Source organism: Monodon monoceros, unplaced genomic scaffold (genome assembly GCF_005190385.1).
Source record: "Monodon monoceros isolate NGI ecotype Baffin Bay Population unplaced genomic scaffold, NGI_Narwhal_1 Super_Scaffold_1, whole genome shotgun sequence".
Taxonomy (NCBI): Eukaryota; Metazoa; Chordata; class Mammalia; order Artiodactyla; family Monodontidae; genus Monodon; species Monodon monoceros.
The window spans coordinates 59533400-59547515 of NW_021703765.1; the positions used below are offsets into that span (position 1 = coordinate 59533400).

The 14116-nt window shown below is 48.1% G+C and overlaps 1 protein-coding gene across 3 annotated transcripts in view; it reads right to left on the reverse strand.

Moving 5' to 3' along the window:
* PTPN2 (protein tyrosine phosphatase non-receptor type 2) overlaps nt 1-4010 on the reverse strand; it is a 77837-nt gene extending 73827 nt beyond the window's left edge. For all 3 annotated transcript variants that reach the window (XM_029221729.1, XM_029221737.1, XM_029221743.1), the window contains exon 1: nt 3759-4010. In XM_029221729.1, coding sequence (XP_029077562.1) covers nt 3759-3920 — 162 coding nt within the window. In that variant the 5' untranslated portion in view covers nt 3921-4010. The remainder of the gene's footprint in view (nt 1-3758) is intronic.
* Nucleotides 4011-14116: the final 10106 nt, after the last annotated feature.

Here is a 14116-nt window from a genome sequence, read left to right on the forward strand (position 1 = left end):
CAACTAAGCCCGTGTGCCACAACTGCTGAGCCTGTGCTCTAGAGCCCTCAAGCCACAACTACTGAGCCCGTGTGCCACAACTACTGAAGCCCACGTGCCTAGAGCCCATGCTCCGCAACAAGAGAAACCACGACAATGAGAAGCCTGCACACCGCAATGAAGAGTAGCCCCCACTCACCGCAACTACAGAAAGCCTGCGCACAGCAACAAAGACCCAATGTGGCCAAAAATAAAAACAAATAAGAAATTTTTTTTTAAAAGGGTAAGGGGCCAGAGTATCAGTCTCAAAATAATACATTCCCTTTTCCTACAAGACTTTGAATAATAAGGTATAAAGCAAAAGTCCTCACACCACTAAGCAAGTCTAGCTCTTAGTTATATTTAGCTTTTTTGCTCAGGAGCAAAACCTTTCTTTTCCTAGTCAAATCTGTATCGCCAAAAAAAGCATAACTCTTCTCAAATGTTATCATCAATATACCCACTGCTGTGACCTACAAAGAAGAAAGCCCGCTGTAACACTTTTTCCTACTCAAATGATAGTGGTTTGCTTAACAGAAACTGTGGTCTCAAAGTCCTGTGCTGCTGTATCACATCCAATGCCCTGCCTTGAAAGGGGAGGCCATGGGACACTAGGGGTACATACCAGGGGATTCAACCCTGTAAGGGAGGGCCAGGAAGCTCCTCCCACCACCTCACCCTGAGGAAGTGAGACACCAGGAATGAGGAGGTAGTTAAGCAAAGGGGGAAAGAAAAAGGGAAAGAAAAGTTGTGCTCAGGCAAAGAGAACTATATCTACAAAGGCCTTAAGGGAAGGACAGACAGCACATTTCAAGGAACAGAAGAACCCAATGACAAAGAGGGAAGAAAGTCATATGGGGAGGCAGGACCTGTGGTCTTGTGAGCCGTGGCAGGGGTTTGAAGTCTACATGGTGAGCAATGGGAAACCACTGAAGGTTTAAAGTAGGGAAGTCACATACTCATGCTTCATTTCAGCCACCATTCCCCACTCCATCCCACATCTGACTTCCGTATTCCACTCAACTTGCTCTTTGCAAGGAATCTGTTGATCTTCTAGCCATTAATTTAACGGGCACTTTCGGTTTTGACCTTGGTGCCCCTGCAGCACGTGCCTGCTGAACATCAGCTCCCTCCACACCCACCACCAATTTTCCCCCCACTTCTATGGCTATTCCTCTCTAGCCTTTCTTTTTGCAAGCTCCTCTTTCTCTACCTATGCCCTTAAACATTGTTATCTGTCAAGACTCTGTCCTTGGCTTTCGGCATTTCCAAACCCTCTCTGTTTTCCCTAAGTGATCTCACCTGCATCTAGGACCTCAAATACCATCTGCATGCTCATGATGTCCAAAATCATTTACAGCTCAGACCTCTCCTGAACTCCAAATTTACATATTAAACTATTCCCAATTCGATGTCTTACAGGAAGCAAATTGAACAGTTTCAAAACCAAACAAATCTATCCCCTTAGCATTTCAAATCTGTATATCCCCTTCATTCTTCCTGCCACTGCCTGAGTTCAAGAGCTCAACATCTCTCCTCAGGTTGACTCCCAAAGAGCCCCCCTCCCTGTACCAGCTGCCCAGTTAGCCACACCCAACCCACAGCTATAATGGTCTTGCTAAAAAGTAAAGAGAATATGATTGTGGTACTTCCAAGCATCAAATTCCACAGTAGGTGCTATCAACTAGCTCACAGTCCTCAGACTGATCTACAAGGGCCCACGGGCTCCATCTTACTGTCTGGCCTTGTCCCCCTGGCACCTCAACGTCACACCGCACTCTGCACCAGGCTCAGCCGTTGGCAATTCTCTTGGTCTTCTATGCTCTGTGTCTCTGCACACATTTCTTCCTCCTCTGAACACTAATTCTCTCCCTCCCTCATTCTCCTCCCCTGGCCGACTTGTTCTTCAAGACTCAGGCAAGGCCCTACCTCCTCCAGGAAGCTGTGCCAGGACTCCCAGATGCATCCTGTGGGGGATGCACAGCACACTGTGCTTAACACGAGCTTCTGCGTTCTTACTCTCATGTTTTCATCTGCTTCCCTAGTTACCACTCCCCACTTGGCTGGATCCTGGAGAGCAGGGACTCCGTCTAACATTGGCACATGATAAGGTGTTACAAGTGAGTAAATGAAAATATGGAATTGTGATGAGGCCTTCAAGAGACCAAGTCCCAGAAAGTGAGCACCTCAGGAGCAGGAACCTGGTCAGCGGCTCTCTGCTGAATCCCCAAGGCTCAGGGCAGGGTGCACAGCACAATCTGTAGAATGGCTGAGTGGACGTTTAGAGTCAAAGGAAAACACTCAAGAGTCAAAACTCTTTCTGGACTTGCTTTCCATTTTTCCTGGTTTGTGACCAACTTAAAACAAAACACCAGTGTATATTGCATGATTTGTACTGACCAAACAAATGCTCTTGTTCTTCCACTAGGAAAAATAATAATAATAAGAGCTTTGACCAATCCACTAAAGGATTCCTAGGCAGAAGCCCATGGAAGGATTTCCTGAACTCTATGAAACTGAATGCAATTTTCAGTGGATATAAATGCATTTTTCTGGTGAGATGGATTACACTTTTCACTGAATATTCATGGATATTAATGATAACAAAAAAAGCCAAACTACTTAATCAAAATGTCAAGCTGAATTAAGCTGTAGCATGCATCGTCTCGTCTCAAACCTGTACTTTGATAAACCACTTGCAACCTGGGGACAGCAGCCTCTCCTAAAACAAATGCAACTGGAGAAGACACAGCTGGCAGGCTCTCACATAGAGCTTCCTACGAGAATTTGCATTTAAAACTTTCTATAACTGGGAAAGTCCTTACCAGCATTCTCTGAAGTTAGTACCCTATTCTAACACACTCTGACCCACGTGAATCAGGGTATTTATTACACGTCCTGCTAATGTGCTCAAGAAGAAAACGTTACATTACGAACATAATGACAAGAGGAACTGTCATCTAATTAAACGGGAAGGGGAAAAGCCCGGGAGCATCTAGATTTACAGGAAAGCCCTTTTTTTGTCGTTTTACTGTACACAGAGCGACCTGACAGCGGGAGCAGCATTTAGCTCACAACCACTCACTGCAATCCTGGAAATAACATGCAATAATCAGCAGTAGGAAGCAGACAACTAGGTCACTTTAAAAGAGATAAAATTAAGTTCTGCTCGATCGAAAGGCTCCGTGGTTGACCCAGGAGACCGTTCCAGGGCGCGTCTCCACGAGGCGACCAGAAATCACGCCGGGCGCCCGCGTTCGGGGAGCTGCCTCACGACGCCCGGAGACCCGAGCCCCTCAGGCCGGGCCCCGGGGCGCGGACGACCCCTCGGCGCCTACCCTGACTCACCGAGCTCCTTCCAGAAAGCTCTGAGGGGGCGACGGCGTACCGGGGACGCTCGGGCCGCGACTGTCCGGCCGCCCCACCGCGGTTCGACGACCCTCCCCGGACCCCCGACCCCCTGACCCGCCAGCCGCCCCCTGTACCGTCGCGTCCACGCCCACGCCCGCCCCCCGGCACCGCCCCCCGGAGCCCACTGCGCCTGCGCGCATGCGGCCGCCCCAACCCCGAGCGCCCGAGCGCCGAGGCCCGGGCGGCGCACGCGCGCCCTGAGGCGGCCCGCGCGCCGCCACTTCCGCCCCAGCGGGAAGCGGCGGAGGCGACGAGTGCCGGTGGGCGCCGGCGTGCGCAAGCCAGGTCCTCGGAGGGGGCGGCGGCGGCTGCGCGAGCCCGCCACTCACCAGGTACAGCTGCTGCCAGCGATTCTGAGCGTCCAGCTCATCAAATTCCCGCTCGATGGCGGCCGACATGGCGGCGGCCGCGAGCTGGCGCGAGGGAGCCTGCGCCGGCGGAGAGGCTCGGGCCCCGCACGATCCGGGCAGCGCGCAGCTGCTGCCGCGCATGCGTGCTCCAGGCCCGCCACGCCCCCACGCCTCCCCGGCCTCAGGGAAAGTACCTGGTTCGTGACGTCAGCGCGCCGGCTGCGCCGCGCGGGGCGGGGCGGCGGGGGAGTCGTGGTCCAGGCGGTGCCCAGGTGGAGGGGGCGGGGCTTGACGGCGCCAGAGGCAGGGCTCCGGGGAGAGCAGCCGGTTGAGTGCTTGGGGGTTTGATTTTTATTTTGAACCTTCTCTAGGTCAGCTTAACGGCCTGTGCCCCACTTTCTCCTCTCGGAAAATGTAAACCAGGACTGATGCCCGCTCCTGGGCGCCCGCGGGTTTTGTGCCAAATAAACCGCTACAGCAAAAGGAGAAGAACCTCTCCTGGAGGTTGGAGTCCACAGCTTGTTAAGTAAACGTTAAACAACTTAAAAGTTAGTGTTACCTGTAAAAAGAGCAAATCGTCTGTTACCAAACAAACGTGCTGATTATGGAAATCATCTCTCTTCACATAGGGAAACTCATGCGCTTAGGACACCTTATAATCTTCAGTAAGAAATGTGAAGGGTTAGAAAAACGTTAGTGTGCTGTCCAACACTGAAATTTAAATTTTACTTAAAATTAAATGAAATGACAAAGATTCTCTCCTTGACCAAACTCTACTCAGGATCCTCTGAGCTCTTTTTCAGCTAAGTCTCAACTTTTGGGCTGCCCTGTTTCTCTCTGCATTGTCGAATTTTAGAAAGAATCCTGGTAAGTCAGTTAACCAGAATCCCCCATTCTCAGTATCTGGTTACTCTTATTTTTTTTTTTTTTTCTTTTTTTGGCCACACCTCACGGCATGCAGAACTTCCCTGGACCAGGAATCGAACCTGCACGCCCTGTAGTGAAAGCATGGAGTCTTAACCCCTGGACCACCAGGGAAGTCCCTGATCACTCTTGATATTTAACCAGGTTCTGCATCTTCTACCGTCCCCCGGGGTGACATCTGATATCCGTGGCCTGCCTTCAGCTAGAATCCTATTAGGCTTACCCAGAACCTCCCCCCCCCGTGCTTCCTCTGTTAAAAACAAGACTATAGGGCTTCCCTGGTGGCGCAGTGGTTGAGAGTCCGCCTGCCGATGCAGGGCACGCGAGTTCGTGCCCTGGTCTGGGAGGATCCCACGTGCCGCAGAGCGGCTGGGCCCATGAGCCGTGGCCACTGGGCCTGCGCGTCCGGAGCCTGTGCTCCGCGGTGGGAGAGGCCACAGCAGTGAGAGGCCCGCGTACCGCCAATAAAACAAAAACAAAAAAAAAGACTACAGGCCCAAAATGAAGTCGCTTGGGAAGCCCTGTGTCACCAAACCTAAACTTGATGGTAGTTTCAGCTCTCACAGAAATGGAACTTAAAGGAGTAAATCAAGAATCACTAATCACCACTGGTTAGGTGATCTGCCTGATAGACCCCTGCCCTTGACCCTGCAGTAACCAGTTCACTTCTCTGCCTGGGATAACTCCCTTGTTCCAACTCCCTACTGCCTGTAAGTCTTTAGTTTTGTGTAGCTTCTTGGAGCTCCTGTCCATCCGCCCAATACATGAATCGTTTAATAAAGCCAATAAGATCTTTAAATTTTACTCAGTTGAATTTCGTTTTTTAACACCTCTTAGTAATTTTCCATCCACTGACCCCCCCCCCCGCCCTTCCCCCAGCTTGGCTATAAATTCCCACTTCCCATTCTGAATTTGGAGTTGAGCCCAATCTCTCCCCCACTACAAGACCCATTGCCATTGTCCCTATACCTGTCACAGTAGTCGCCCCACACACACCTGAATAAAGTCTTCCTTACCTCATCATCTTCTATAAGTGTCAGGAATAATTTTTTTCTTTAACAGAAATTGAGAATTCAGTTCCACAGTTGAATTAGCCACATTTCAAATGCTCAATAGCCACATGAGCTAGTGGCTAAAGTATTGCAGAGCATACAAATCATCGAAGTTCTGTGGAACAGAGCTACATGAGGGGTTTAAAATACTTGGGGAATAAAAAGTGTCCTTACATAAAATAATGAAAACACTGATCAGAAAAAACCAGTAAGCTGTGGGAGCAAGAAGAAACTGTAATAAAGAAAATTAAGCAGCCAATCAGCCTTTCTACTTACAGAGTATAATTGAGGAATATATAAGATCTCCCTCCAGAAGTGCCCCACAATCTAATTGTCCTGGTTTCTGAAGTTCTGTCCTTGAAACTGATTATTTAGATTAAAGGCATGGTATCTCCTGGGATACCCCATGATTCTTAGCATCAATCACCTCATCAAATCTTGATCTCAAAGCAACAGTTCTTGTCACCAGATGCACACCATCCTTCAGGAACTCACTTGTCAACCCCCAGTTGGGGGAGCAGCGCTGGCCCTCTAACGGTTTGTTCTAGTTTGCTGCGAGCAGCTAGGATTCTAAGGCAGTGGTTCTCACCCCAGCAGCATCTGCATTGACTGCGAGCCATGAAATGAACAGAGATGAACTACATTCCCCACGTGGCACCGTCTACCTCATTCCATGGGGGAGATGGGTTGCCCTGGACCCTCCAGTCTCCCTAGAGAGGCTCAGCATGGCTTCCAGCGGTTGGTACTCCTGATGGTATCTTTCAGTTGTGAGACACATGGGAGGGGCAGAGAGCAGAGGAGAAAATGAATGGAGAGAGAAGCACGGTGGTGGGAGAATTACTGCTTCGGAGACAATGAGGAGGTATTTTTATGACCACAGGAAATTTGAGAAGAAGGAGCAATGTCTACAGAGGATTTCTGGGATGTTTCTGGGGTATATCCTGTGAAAACTCCTGGAACAAGACTTGAAGAAAACTGATAAGAAAGATCTAAAGTATTCTTCAAAGCTTGTGTAGTTGGATTTTTGTTTCTTTTGAGTGAAAGTTCATGCAGACAGGAGTCCAGGAGCCTGGCTTGTAGAGTCAAGTGGCATGAGGGTCCACAGACGTTAAATAATGTTGAAGCAATCTAGTAAGGCTCAAACTCAACTTATTCAAATCTGGACTCAAGACCTTATTGTTGAGACCTGCTTCTTTTTCTGCACTCTCTCTCCCATCACCCATTTACCCAAGCCACAAACCTGGACGATATCCTCACCGTCTCCCCATCCTTTCTCTTCTGTGTCTAACAGGTCACTTGGTTCTGTTGATTCTTCCTTCTAAGGACTCTCTCTGCTCCACTCTGTCCCCCCTGCTGCTCCCTTAGTTGAGGTTTCGTCATCTTCCTGCCTTGTCTCCTGTCCCATCTAACTGTATGATGTTCCATTTGGGAATCCCAAGTCCAGCATAGTGCCTGGAATATAGTAGATGAAAAACAAATGTGACTGAATGGATCTCTGTTGGACATTTAGATTGTTTCCAATTTTCCTGCCATATAAAAATGCTGCAGGGCTGCCCTGGTGGCGCAGTGGTTGAGAATCTGCCTGCCAATGCAGGGGACATGGGTTCGAGCCCTGGTCTGGGAAGATCCCACATGCCGTGGAGCAACTGGGCCTGTGAGCCACAATTACTGAGCCTACGTGTGTGTCTGGAGCCTGTGCTCCGCAGCAAGAGAGGCGGCGGTCGTGAGAGGCCTGCACACGGCGATGAAGAGTGGCCCCCGCTTGCCACAACGAGAGAAAGCCCTCGTACAGAAACGAAGACCCAACACAGCCATAAATAAATTAATTAATTATTTTAAAAAATGCTGCAATATCCTTTTTGGATCTAACTCCTCCCTCCTTTTTAAGGATTATTTGCTTTGGATAAATACCCAGAAGTGGAATTATTGGGCAAAAAGGTATCACTGTTATCTCCATTTAGATTTTCCCAGAAGCAAGCCCTGAGAAGGAGATTTGAGTGCAAGTATGTTATGTGGGAGGTGATGCCAGGAAACCCGGGTGAAAGAGTGTGGAAGGGAGGCAGGGACAGGGAGGAAGGAAGCCGTAAATGGTTTGTTAACAACCCGTTACTGCTGTAGGCAACTGGACCTGGTTCCCCTGGAGAGCTCCAAGAGGAAGTCCAGAACTACTGCTGAGCTATCCAAACCGAAAGGCAAGGAAGCTGGGGTGTTACCACCAACTCCTCACTTGTCATGATTTGAAGAAAGCTTCTAGAGGCTCTTGGCGCTCTGGCACTCCAGCTTGCCCTGGTGTAAGCTGAGCGTGTTCCTGCTATGGATGCGTGTCTACTTCTCCCCCTGATTCACATGTTGAAATGGAGGTGGGACCTTTGGGAAGCAATTTCGTCACAACGGTGGAGCCTCATTAAAAGAAACCTCAGCGAGTTCTGTTGCTCCTTTACTGCTGCACAGGGGGAAAAGGCGAGAAGACAAAAGATGGCTATCTATGAGCCAGGAAGCTGGCTCTCATTAGACAGTACATCTGCTGGCATTTGATCTTGGACTTCCCAGCCTCCAGAACTGTAAGAAATAAATGCTTGAGCCAGCACATCTATGGGATTTTGATTATAGCAGCCCAAATGGACAGTTCCCATGGCCAGAACATCTTTAAGCAGAAAATAACCTCTAAGAGTACAGGTGGCTGTTGAGGGGATATGGGCAGGGCACTTAGAGAATCTACTAAAGATATTTTTGTAGCTTTTGAAATGCAATACTAAATTGCTTTATGAAGGAAGAAAACCAATGTATACTACAGGTAGACATCTAAAACTATATGAGTTTACCCACATCCCTAGTAACATTAGCAATTATCATTATTCTTAAGAAACTTAGCATATTTGAATGCACTGCATTTTTTTCTTTTTCTTTTTTATCTACAGCTGCTCCCCACTTCCTATTATTTTATGCTTGTGTGTAAATTGGGCTGCAATTTACACTTGAATTACAACTAAGTTAATATCAAAACACAAAGGAATTGTTGTTGCAAAAAGCTTTTTCTGCCAGGTGGAACAGAGGGTCTACACAGTTTTAATTAATATTTTTTATTAAAAATTGTTTATGAAGTATGTTTTTGCTATGGAAAACACATTCAAATCCCTAGATCTTAATCAGGTGCACTCAGCGTCATAGCAGTATGAATTCTGTCTTTGAGCACCTCTCCCTTCTTGCCCTGGGGTTTCTCTGATGCTGACACATGACACACCCTAAAGAACCCACTATTCCCCCAAACACGCCTAACTCAGAAGCTCAGGGAAGTTAGCACAGGTGGAGTCACCCTTGACCAATGATGATTTCTTCTTTCACCCCCAGGCACACGGTCCTGAGATACATTTCTTGTTTCTTGTGGGGCCCCAGTGGCGATGAGCACCATTTGTCCCTAGTGGTGGCCAATATGATAAGGCATCCTCCTGTCAGCGTTGTCTCCTTACCTGTTCCACACCCCCATCCTATTCCATTGCCCCCTAGAAGCACTTTCCCAGATTCCTGCACATGAGCCTTTGTCTCAGACTCTGCTTTCAGGGATTCCAGCTAAGATATTTAGTCTCAGAAGTGGTCCTAGAAACAGACTTTCCGGATGGGATTTTGGAGCCGTGGCACACAGCAATCCGGAACACATTGCTGGAGGTGAGTGGCTGGCGGTAACATCACAATTGCTAAGCATCTCACCTGTGGTGCTTGGGATGAGGTGCAGCTGGGAGGATGAAACATGGGGCTGCATGGTGGCTCTAGCACCTAAATGGATAAAGATACTGGAGGTGGCTGGACTTGTCAAGTGCTTTGGAAGACTTGAACAAGGTAAAAGACAGGTTTTGATTGCCATCTATCAACTCGAGTCAAGTCGTGGAGGCAGCGGAGCCCCTATGACCATGTTCAAAGAGACAGCTCCTTAGTCCCAAGAGTGTGCTGGATGAAAATCAGGCACCAAGCCTGTTGTAATGAAAACAGAGATTCAAAGGGGAATAAATGCATGGCCATAAAAGTTCTCATCATCAAAATCAGAGACACAAGAAATATTTGGGTGCATGACCCTGAGAATCTTGCAACTCCAGATCTTTTGGACCCTCCAGGCACACCCCTCATTCTGGCTAGATTTGCCTGAAGAGGTGTCCCAAAATGGTGCTTCTACTTCTCCAGATTTACCCTGCACCATGTGTTGCCTCTTAACTGATAATCAGGGTCCACTCTCAGTGCAGCTTGAGTTGGGAAAAACAGTTCATACTTCAGGAAGAAAGCTTATACAATCAAAAGAATTGAAAGGCCTGGCTCATATGCACCAATAGAAAGGAGAAGAAAATGGGCAATTGCAAATTTTAAGGTGTTGAATGGAGAAGGAGGGAAGTATGAGGATGGGTAGAAGACAATTTATTGATACAGGAACACTTTGGTGATTTGGTAGTCCTTGTGATGACACCTGCATCCACTCCTAAATCACTGCTAGAATAGCTTCTCAAAGCGCAGACAGGATGATGATCCACAGTGAATGAGGTGAAGTTTGAACTTCCTTGGCAGAGTACTAGAAAAGTTCAGGAAGCTTGGATGTTAGAATGGCTCCACTCTGTGGGAGCAGAGACCCCACCGCCTGGCTGTGTTCCTTGGGAGACTTGAGAGGAGTTCCCTTCCTAAAGCACAAGGAGTGCACTGGTGAGGGAGGCACGGTCATCTCTGAGAGGCTGGCGGGACATGTCCTTTGTGGGCCAGAGCTGACCAGTGGAACGTGCTGCCGACGGGGCTGACGGGGTCCTGGAATAGCGGTGGAGGGAGAGATGCACCAGATGAAATGGCCAGAGTAAAAGTTCCTGGACCTGTGAAGTTGTGCCCTGGTGACCAATAGATCCAGGGGCTCTGCTCTGGGGGTGAGAGACAGCAGCTGGCCAACTAGGGTCCAAGTGTTGGAAAGCTGAAGTTTGAAATTAGCCACAGCAATGGAAAATCACAATCTCTCATTCACTGTCCAAAGCCAAATCAAATCACAGACCTGAAAGCACAATGATTGAAGGGAAGGCTGCCAAGGCTCCCCCTTGATGAAGGACGCTGCAACACCACTACAATGGTAAAAATGATAAACATGACCCACCCCTTCCCCAGAGGAACCTACAGCCACATGTCAGGATAATGGTGCCCAAGCAAATGGGTAGAGAATCTGGGTTGAACTGAAATACTGTTATGTTCCTACAGTTAGAGTTGGGCTTATGAAGGCAGGTGAGGATTGGAGTTCCGATCCAAGAACACCCTGCAGCGGGGCCACTGGGTCCACTGGGGACCTGCCTGGGGTTATTTCCCAGTTCCACATGTATAGTTGGGATGATACATAGTAGTTTGCAGAATCCTTACAAGGATTTCCTGACATGTAGAATAAGAGCCATGGGGAGAAGTCACTGAAACTGCCCCCAACCCATCAAGATAAAAGTTAGGAGCAATCCTAGGAGGAATTGCTGAGAGTAATAACCAGAAGGGACGTCAGGATGGAGGATGGTGGTCTTCATCAAAAGCCAGAAGGATCGTGGAAGGTAAGGGTGGATGCGTATAAACTGAACTAAGTAGTAACCCAATCATAGGTGCCTGGCCCAACGCAGTGCTAACTGAGCAATCAGTGGTTTCCAGCACTTATTACATGGCTGTTCTCCTCAACATCCATCAATAAAGGGGGTCAGGACTTCCCTGGTGGCGCAGTGGTTGAGAGTCCGCCTGCCGATGCCGGGGACATGGGTTCGTGCCCTGGTCCGGGAAGATCCCACATGCCACAGAGTGGCTGGGCCCATGAGCCATGGCCGCTGAGCCTGCGCGTCCGGAGCCTGTGCTCTGCAACGGGAGAGGCCACAACAGTGAGAGGCCCGTGTACCGCAAAAAAATAAATAAAAAATAAAGGGGGTCAGAAGCGAGCTCTCACTATCTTTCCCAGGACTTTGACTTCCTTTCATAGTGTGGTCCTCTGGGATCGCGATCTTCTCGGCATCTACACTGGTTCACTATTTGAGCTGCTCATCCCAGGTGAATCTACTTTTGATCTTCTTTGTGGATCCTCCTCATTGGCATAGATGGCTGACTTCGGAAAATACACATATGTATTTTCTTGAGGCCCCACTTGAAATTAAGACTTCTGTATCACTTTTTAAATTGGTAATATTTTATTTTTAAAACTTATATTAAGTAAAATATGACATGATGTTCATATTTGTTCATTCCAGGTGGTAGCTACATGGATATTTGTCTTATTATTGTGTTGTTTTGTTTTGTTTTTGGTATCTTTTTTAATGTGGTAAAATACAACACAAAATTTACCTTTTTAATGTGTATAATTCAGTGATGTAAAGTACATTCACCATGTCTGTCACCACCACCATTTCTAGACTTTTTCATCACCCTGGACGAAATCCCCATACCTTAAATTATTTTTATAAATAAACAAATTATAAAGGTTAATAAATAATTTTTAATTTATTTTTATGTTTTTTTATTGACATAGTTGGATTGCAATGCTGTGTCAATTACTGCTGTACAGCAAAGTGATTCAGTTATACTTTCTTTTTCATTTCTTTTCTGTTATGGTTTATCACAGGATATTGAATATAGTTCCCTGTGCTATACAGTAGGACCTTGTTGTTAAATAATTTTTTAAAATATTTATTTATTTATTTAGGCTGCCGAGTCTTAGTTGCGGCACAGGGGATCTTTGTTTCGACATGCGGCATGCGGGATCTAGCTCCCCGACCAGGGATCAAACTGGTCCCCTGCATTGGGAGCGGGGAGTCTTACCCACTGGACCACCAGGGAAGTCCCCTTAAATAATTTTTTTGTTTTGTTTTGTTTTTTCAGTACGCGGGCCTCTCAATGTTGTGGCCTCTCCCATTGCGGAGCACAGGCTCCAGATGCGCAGGCTCAGCGGCCATGGCTCACGGACCCAGCCGCTCTGCGGCACGTGGGATCTTCCCGGACCGGGGCACGAACCCGTGTCCCTGGCATCGGCAGGCGGACTCTCAACCACTGTGCCACCAGGGAAGCCCCCCTTTAAATAATTTTTAAGAACGGAAACCGAGCAGAGTTTTTCTTGGAGGATGTCAACCGTCGGCTCAGCAGGGAGTGGGGTGGGGCGCATAGGCCGCAGTGTGGTACCCAGAGGCCTTCGCCATCTGAGTCACGCTGAGACCAGAGCCCCGTGAGCTCCGTCGTCCCATCACCTGCTGCTCCCTCCCTTTCAGGTCTCCTCGTTTCTCTGGGAAGTCGGTCCTGTGCTTTCAGAGTGAGCGGTATGTCCCTCCTATGATGTGAGCGGCCCCAGCGATGCTGCCTGGCACCTGTTACAATTTCCTGCTGGTCTCACCTCTCAGGTGGCAGCTCCTCGGGGACGCGGCTGCAGGACTCCATCCTCCTGCTGCCACCAGCACCGGCCCAGCTCTGAGAATGCTCCTCCTTCCCTTGTTCCCACGCAATCGCAGGGACGCGGCCCTGAGCTGGCATCTCTGCGGGCAGATGGCAGGGTGGACGCCTGCGGACGCCAGAAGGAAACTTTCACACGACTGCCTACTGGAAATCACGTTGCCTTATGCTGAGTCTCATGAAAAGAAAGTAAATTCCCTTAATTTAAATTTAGAAATACAACAGCTGACCTTCAGGCTTCAGTTTAATTTTCATAGTTCCATTGAAATGTCTCACTACAATTTGTTGAATCAATCCTCTACTTTTGGGCATTTAGGTTGTTTCCAACTTTTCACTATTATAAATAACAGTAAAATAATGCGTGTTGCCACAGTTCCCTCTAGAGACGCCATCCTAATTCCCTTCCACTGTGTGACCAAAGCCCAGGAGCCTGGAAATACGAATTGGCCGTGAAAATCCAGGATGTGAGGTGCCCTAGACAAATGGATACAACTTGTCTTAAAACAAATGTATGCACAGCTCGTTTTAAGAATATATTACAGGGGTCTTCCCTGGTGGTCCAGTGGTAAAGAGTCTGCCTTCCAATGCAGGGGATGCAGGTTCCATCCCTGGTCAACGAACTAAGATCCCACATGCTGCGGGGCAACTTAGCCCGCGGGCCACAACTACTGAGCTCTTCGCCTCAACTAGAGCCCACATGCTGCAAACTACAGAGACCATGCGCCACAGCTGGAGAGAAGCCAGCCGGTGCATAACGAAAGATCCCGCCTGCAGCAACTAAGACCAATACAGCCATAAATAAATAAATAAATGATAAATAAATCTTTTCCAAAAAATGAATGTATTACAAAATTCATAGGTCTGTGTGATGTAAATGGATTTATTGATAAAGATTTAAAATAGCGGCCAGAGAAGAGACACGTCCACACCTGTTTGCTGTCCATCAGG